General features: G+C 42.7%; 1 protein-coding gene across 1 annotated transcript in view; it reads left to right on the top strand.

The window, feature by feature from the left end:
- The window catches only part of LOC109918054 (butyrophilin-like protein 1), a 50,326-nt gene that overhangs the window by 8,222 nt on the left and 33,955 nt on the right, over window positions 1-8,149 (top strand). The window contains exon 2 of the mRNA XM_020517950.2: window positions 5,400-5,458. Within this exon, the coding sequence (XP_020373539.1) occupies window positions 5,401-5,458 (58 nt within the window). The 5' untranslated portion in view covers window position 5,400. The remainder of the gene's footprint in view (window positions 1-5,399; window positions 5,459-8,149) is intronic.

The following is an 8,149-nucleotide window of genomic DNA, read 5'->3' as shown; positions in this document are numbered from 1 at the left end:
CCCGCCGCCCCCAAACCTTCCATATGTTAATGCTAATCTAAAACAATGCTGCGTGAATTCAGGATTGCACCGAATTTAGTTTACCCATTACATTAGTTCATTGGTTCCCTGACCAGCAAACATTCTTCCAGCCCATGTCCTCCTTTTCCCCACATCCTTAAATATGCCTCTCTTGTGGATAAGGAGGCGGGGATTTGACTAAATAGTTTGAGTCCGTGAGGCCCTCAGTAGAGTAAAGGGCCTAATGGCCTCTTTCTTTGCTGTAATAACTCTAACTAGATTGCTGCTATGCAAAAGGAACATAAATGAAGAGTAACCTTAGCGGGCTGACAGCTCACTGTAGTAACAAATTAAGGGTCATTAGATTGTTATTTACAGAAAAAGTAAGTAAACAAGTTTGGAAAATAGCTTCTTATCATCACCATGGATTTCTGAATGTTCTGGTAATATTCCAGCAGCTTCAGTGAGATGAATTTAAATTAACCAAACATTTAAAATGCAACACCGTTCCAACATTACATCGTGTTACAGATGGCTTCAGATGAATTCCAATTGTTTGTAAATGGGACTACGTTCACTATGCACCAAGAGATGTGCAAAAGACAGTAAAAGCAGTAAATACTCAGCAAGTCTTATTAGAATAGAGTTAGTGTTTTGGGTTGATCTGTTTGGGATAGTTCTGCGAAGGATCGCCAATCTGAACATTAAATCTGTTACTCTGTGCAGCATTTTTTGTTTGTTTAAGATTTCTAGCAGCTGCACTATTTTGCTTTTATTAAGGTAGCTGGGCTGTCCATTTAACTTCTCATCACAATGATGGCAGCTGTAAAGGATAGTACTCCCTCTGCAGTAAAGTAAGGTTTTGAACATTATGAGCCTTCCCATTCAAGATTTCCATTCTTGGGATAAAAGAAGTCCCATCTTGAGGAAACATATGTGTTGGTTCTCTGAAAGCCAGAACTCTCTGGGTACATTACTGTTAGAGGATTTAAATATTTGGCCTAAGCTTCCTGTAGGGAATAATTTCTTTGAAGAAATGAGTCTGGTTTGATCCCTTTAATATATCCAGGAAATCTACCAGATCTAACAACTGTGGCTTGGGTTGTCAGCCATGGTTCACTGAGTAGCACTCTTATCTCTGTGTTAGAAAGTTGTAGGGTCAAGTCTTACTTCAGACTGGAGCACATAACCCAAACTGCTGCTCGGAGTACAGCACTGTCAGATGTGCCCTCCAATGGATGAGGAGTTCAAGTGAGCCTTTATTTGCCATTGCAGGTAGACACTAAAGATTCCAGTATTGTTTCAAAGAAGAGTAGGGCAGTTCCCCTGGTCAACATTTATCCCTTGGCTGATATCACAAGACCAATTAGAAAGCAAATAAACAAGGTTATGAACTTGCTGTTAATCAACTCCTCAGGTTTCCAAATGCCTTGGTAATGCCAAAACAGCTTCAGTGAGATGAAGTTAAATTGACCAAACATTCAAAATGTGACCATTGAGGGGGTGAGGATGGTATGATTTGAACTGCCATTCTCTAGGATTATTAGCACGTAATTAGCTATAACATTCGCCAAGTGGGAGAGGAACCAAATAGAATGGAAAAGGTTGATCACCAACATAAAGTTATACCTTTATCAGCAAGCCAAGCTCTGAACTGAGACCTGGAAGCCCCTTTCTTACATACTGGGATGGTAAAAATGATGGAATCGACTAAGAAACACTTGTAGTGATGGGTGATTGTGAGGGTCTCTGAGTGATCTCCTGGACTTAACCCTAAAATATTCAATGCTTAATAAAAACAGAAAGAACTGTGGATGCTGCAAAGTTCTGAGGAAGGGTCACTCGACCTGAAATGTTAACTCTGAATTCTCTCCACAGATGCTGCCAGACTGGCTGACCTTTTACAGCAATTTCTATTTTTGTTTCCAATATCCAAAGCTTCTTTTTCCCATCAGGGAGATTTGCAAGAAATACCAATGCTAAATGATCAGCACTGTCCTCATACAGAATAAACATCATTTTGCCTTTACTTTGGTATTTCTTGCACATTATCCTGAAGAATGCAAGATGAATGCCTTTGACAAAATGGCTTATTTCTTGTCAGCAATACTCCAAGTTCTGACCTAGTAAATGATTATACAGATGATATCCACAATTTCCAAACAAATTAACCTGATCACATTAGTGAATCGATTTAAATTGTCATGTTGCTATTTGTGGGAGCTTGCTTTGTGGAAATGTGGCAGCCAATTTACAGTGTTGATATGACTACATTTCGTGTTTTCTGGCATGCAAAGTGCCTTGAATACCAAAAGGTATTGTAAAACTCTCTACTTCTTTCAGTTAGTGGGAAGATATCAGGGAGTCAGCTCCCCATTGGTTTGGTGCATAAGAAAGTCCTCAGTACCTTATCCTTGATGTTAGGTGCGGTATTTTTCAAAATGCATTTAGTGGGTCATAGTCCCAACACACTTTTTTTTTGTTTTACTTACTCATGGGACATGGGCATTTATTGCACATCCCTAGTTGCCCCTTGAGAAAGTGGTGGTGAGCTATCTTCTTAAAATGCTGTAGCCCAAGCCCCCATAGTTGTTAGATCAGGTAGATTTCACAGATATATTAAAGAGGTCAAACCAGCCTCATTTCTTCAGAGGGAACTTAAGATAAATAGTTCAGTCCTGTTTGACCCACAGTATCCCTTAAGGAGGGTATTCTAGGATTTCTACCCCGTGACGGTGATGTATTTCCAAGTCAGGATGGTGACCAGTTTGGATGAGAACTTGCAGCTGGTGGTGTTCCCATGTATCTATTGCCCTTGTCCTTCTAGCTTTTCCCAAAGTATTGTTACTTGAAAATTTGAGTCTGTATAAACCAAATGCACTTTTGGGCTACGTTTTGTTTTTCCCTTTTGTTACTTCTCAGATATTTTGTAATGTGTACGCATCAGAGGTCTGGTGTAATGTGAATTTGGGACTGTTTGAGGTCAGCTCACACAGACAGGAGCCGGCCTTATCTGCTTATTAGGGAAAACAACTTTTCTATAATCTGCTCCTTGAGCCAAGCAGACGTGTGAAAGTTTAACTGTGGAAATAATAGCAAGTGGGGAATAGACAGAGTGATCAAGGTAACTTTACTGACACATTTTAACCGTTCACGCCAACCAAATTGTGTTTTTATGGAGCAATAAATTGGCATACATGGGGATGCAATGGCCTAGTGGTATTATTACTGGACTGTTAATCCAGAGACTGAGATAATGATCTGGGGGCTTAGGTTCGAATCCTGCCATGGCAGGAATTTGAATTAAATAAATATCTGGAATTGAGAATGATGACCATGAATCCATTGTTGATTGTCAGGAAAAACCCATCTGGTTCACTAATGTCCTTTAGGGAAGGAAACTGCCATCCTTACCTGGTCTGGGCCTACATGTGACTCAAAACCCACAGCAATGTGGTTGACTCTTAACTGCCCTTTGGGCAATTAGGGATGAGCAATAAATACTGCCTAGCCAGTGACGTCCTCGTCCCATGAATGAATAGAGAAAATATAGTAACAATAGATGACTGCATGTACCGGCCCTACAACCAGGCTGGCTCTTCAGTTAGCTGCAAGAATGTTTCTATCATCTGGACAGTCTGTTTCTTTCCAGTAACTGCAGCGTTAGGCACAACACCCATTCAAGGACATTTCACCAGATCCCTCCCGGCTGCTAGTGGTGGCTTTGTCTGTGGAAATACGAAAATAACACCAGCTGCTGGAGAACTCAACATTTTTGGGGAGAGAAAAGCCTTAATGTTTCGAGTCCAAAGACTCCTCTTCAGGACGGAGTTCCTGTCCACACAGATAGTGCCAAACCTGTGATTTTCTTGAGCATTTTCTGTTTTTATTTCTGAATTCCATCATCCGCAGTGTTCTAGCTTTGTCTGGGAGCAGTCTGCGCGGTTGGTGCCTGATTGACATCCATGTTCACCAATAATGATTAGTAATTGACAGCAGATGGCCCAATGGTGGGATTGGATACACCACACGAGGTAATGTAGCTGAGGCAGCGGTCGATACGCTGTGTCCGACAGCCCAGAGACAGCGTGTCCGCTAACAGCTACGCTGTGTCCGAAGGCCTAGAGAGAGCGTGTATGGTAGTGGCTATGCCGTATCTGACTGGCAACGGCTACAGCGAATGGGTTTGTGAGGGGACCCAGTCTCCGTGTCTTTGCCCTGTTCCCACTTCCAACCCCATCTCTGTCCTGATTCCTCTTGTTCAGACGTTGTACTCCAGGCTCGTTGGCAGCAGGGTGTGCCTGAGCTGACTCATTTCTGTGGGATTAAATGAACTGATTTTTCCAATTTTTTTGTTTGGAGAAAGCTGTCTGGCGTTTCCTGTTGTTTTTCTTCCTGTTCTATCTCAGTTTTGCTCTGCACTGACCCTAGCTCCTCTTCCTCTGGCTGTTTGTCCCGGGAAATGCCACCTCTAATCGCTCACCTCGCCCTATCCAGGTCTTTTAAAATGATAAAAGGGTTTAACTTAAGGGGTCCGCCACAATGTTTCAAATGATATTTCTCTGGTCAGGATGGAAATCAGGGAATACTTCTTTACACACAGGGCAGTTGATATCAGAGATCTCTCTCTCTGTCTTCCCTCATTTCCTCTTCCTCCTCCTCCTCCTCCTCCTCCTCCTCCTCCCCCCCCACCCCCCCAAAGTCGGTAGATGCTTAGGTAAGGATATGGATGAGAAACGGTTTAAATCAAGCTAGTTCTCAAAAAGGGCCACTAAACCGGAAATGTTGACATGGTTTCTCTCTCTGTACATGCTGCCAGACCTGCTAAGTTTCTCCTAGCAATTTTTGTTTTTTGTTTTAAAGCAAGCTGGAATCCGTTCGGGGGTGAGTGGCTGTGTAGTCTGACTCTATATAAGATTACTAATGTGGAAAGGTTAGGTTCAGTCCTTAAATGAAGAAATTGGTCGAAAATTCCTTTCTCACCCTCTGGTGTGATTGAAACCAGTTGAGAAAGTCAGGTAGACCATGTTCCTTTCCTGGAATCTGGGGGTGGTGTACAGAGATAGTTGTATACATGCCTCCCCATCTTATACTCTTTGCGTAGTCACATTTGCAGATATATGGATTAGCTGAAATGTGGGGAAACCAGTCAAGGATTTGGAGCAGTGGGAGGCACTGTGTGTGTCCTTTCCTCCCCTAAGTGGGGAAGGAGGAATTGTTCATGGTCTGGGATGTATGAGGTGAGGGATTGAAGCATAGATATTCTAAAATAAAATGTGCATGTATTTGAGACTTTGCTATGACGAAAGGTGGAGAATTACCTGCTGGTGGGGAGTCTAGTTTTGTTTCCTTAAAGTTCAACTTCTAACTTTTTTATATATATACATCTCTTCCTTTAGGATGAATTATCTCTTCCCTACACTTGTTCTACTGACTACTGCTGAAATGACCAGAGCAGGTAAGGGGATTTGTGCTTTTGTTTACAAGGCTTTACAATCTGCCACCTCACCCAGTGTGCCTGATGGTTAACTGGGAACTCTGGTGTACAGATGGAAGATCATCTCATGGAGAGGGATGAGCTGCAGTAGCAATGTAATCCAGAGGCCCAGCCTATTACTTTGGGAGCATGCATTCAAATCTAATCATGGCTGCTTCAGTTTATAAAATCTGGAATTGAAAGCTAGTCTCTGATGACCATGAAACTATTAAAACAAAAATAGCCTTTAGGGAGGGAAATTTGTCATCCTTACCCAGTCTGATCTACATGTGACTTCAAATTCACAGCAGTATGGTTGGCTCATAACTGCCCTCTGCAATGGCTGAGGAAGCCCCTCAATTCAAGGACAATTAGGGATGAGCAATAAATGCTGACTCGGGCAGCAATGCCCACATTATATGAAGGAGAAAAAAACACAGGTACAGTTTGTGATGTTGTGTACCTGGGTAAATGACAGCACCTTACAGACAATAGCACCCGAAAACGTGATTGGAAATACATTTTTTGAAAAGAAACGTGAAATGTTGGCAGGGGCTCCGGGAAAGAGAGGGGAACTAATAGGACAGCATAAGCACAATGGGCTAAATGGCCACCTGTGCTGCACATTTGAGCATAAAATCTTTGCAGCACAGAAACGGGCCAGATGACCCATCTTGTCTATTCCAGTATTCGCAGTTGACACCAGTTTTACTCCATCGTATGCTGTCAACATAGCTTTAATCCTTTCTCCTTTTGTGTATCCAGATCGCTCTTAAATTTACCCATTCTATTCAGCTCAAACAGTTCTTGTGGGAGGGACTTTTTTTCCGTGTTCTCTTCTGGGCCATGGACATTGCTGGATAATTTATTAATTGAATGTATTGCTCATTGCTCGCTTCCTTTGTGCCTACAATTGGAGGCTAACCTTATACTTCCTTCACTTGTTCATTGCTCTAATCAGTGTTAGTTGCCATAGTCCACAGGCTTTTCTCTCATCAGAAAGAAATGATTGGTGATGGTTTATCCTGAGGATCACCATGCCTAAAGCAAAGGGAGAGGTTGAGAAGGACAGTCCTTCGTGGTGACTTCAGCCAGTGAGGGAGTTGAACCCATGCTGTTTGCACACTCAGTATCGCGAACCGGCCATTCAGTCAACTGAGCTAAATTAGATTAACTTTGTCTCACATATTTCCCTGTCCTGGTCTGTACCCAGGTTCTCTTATCTAAGTGCCAGTGAGTTTCAGAGAGACAGGCAGCCCTGATCAAATAAATGCGCCTTCACTCCCCTGAGTAAATATATTTAACTCATGCTTGTGTCATTTGATTAGTCTGTGAATAAAAAGCAAAGACAACTAAGCTTGTATCTGTGGTCATGGTACAAGGTTCATTTCGTGTTAAACGCAATTCAGAGAAACTTCTCGATAACTGGAGGCAAATGTACTGCATATCCAAGGAGTACCAATCCTGAAACACTTGGGTAGAATACCTGGTCTGTATCGGGTTAGCAGAAATCTGGCAGGCATCCAAATTGTTACACCCGTGTGCAACCCCGCCTCTCCCCAAAAAAAAAAAACAGCTTGGCTGACATCACTCAATCCATCTCTCCACAGATTTATTTCTGATGATGTGTTTTTCACTTTCTGGTTTGTCCTCTTTCAAGTTTCTGGTTGCGTAAAGTTTGGAACGGTTCTGAACATTGTTTCATCATCTGTGGAGAAAATCCTGATTTTTAAAACCTTGAGTGCTTTCGGACTTAACTATGAGAGGTGCACGCAAAGGGAGTGTGAGTGAAAACATTTTATATGACCCTGGCAGCTTAATCAGAGTGTTATTGGTTTCCTTTTTATCCCAGGCTGGACAGGGAAGGTAACCAGTTCAGTTCCCTACCCTGAATTATTGATCCAGCTCCAGCCAAACGGAAGGAGCCACTTTGCAATAACCGGTACCTCCTCTCGGTCAGACGTACACTGAATGTAAAAGAGCCTGTCCAAAGTGCAGAGAAAGTCACACACTGGGAATGAAAAGGGGAGTTTCTGATTCAAATACAACACATGGAAAATGATAGAAATCTGTTTCAAAATAAAGGGAGAGACGGCCGGCAGTATGCAGCAATCGGATCGCATCTGTGGAGACAGAAGAATGGAGTTAATATTGCAGCTAATAACCAGTTAGTTTTTGTTTGCCAGATAAGCTCAAACTATACCTGGGCTGAGAGCACTTGGGAATTCGGGAGCAGAAAATGAGAGTGTGAGGTGCCAGAGAGCAACACGTGTCTTTGGACCTAAGGCACGTAGATCCAACCATGAGGTGGAGAGCTCTGTTCTGGGCTCCTTGTTGGTTAGTATGATATACCATGTGACTGTCCAGATAGTAGAACCTGAAACAGATGGCCTTTAAACTTCCATAGAAAATCGGATGAGGGGTAGACCGTTCAGCCCTTCGAGCCTACTGTGCCATTCAATGTAATCATGGCTGATTGTCCAACTCGGTTCCTGTTCCTGCTTTCTCCCTTTAGCCCTAAATCTGCCTCCTTGAAAGTTTACCTGGACCATCTCTAACACCTCTCTCCCCTTTCTGGACCTCTCTGTCTGCATATCGGGCAACCACCTAGAAACCGATATTCATTTCAAGCCCACCGACTCCCACAGCTACCTAGAATACTCCTCCTCCTCC

Source organism: Rhincodon typus, chromosome 9 (assembly GCF_021869965.1).
Source record: "Rhincodon typus isolate 14 chromosome 9, sRhiTyp1.1, whole genome shotgun sequence".
In the NCBI taxonomy this organism is placed as follows: domain Eukaryota; kingdom Metazoa; phylum Chordata; class Chondrichthyes; order Orectolobiformes; family Rhincodontidae; genus Rhincodon; species Rhincodon typus.
This window is presented reverse-complemented; position numbering and strand designations above follow the sequence as displayed.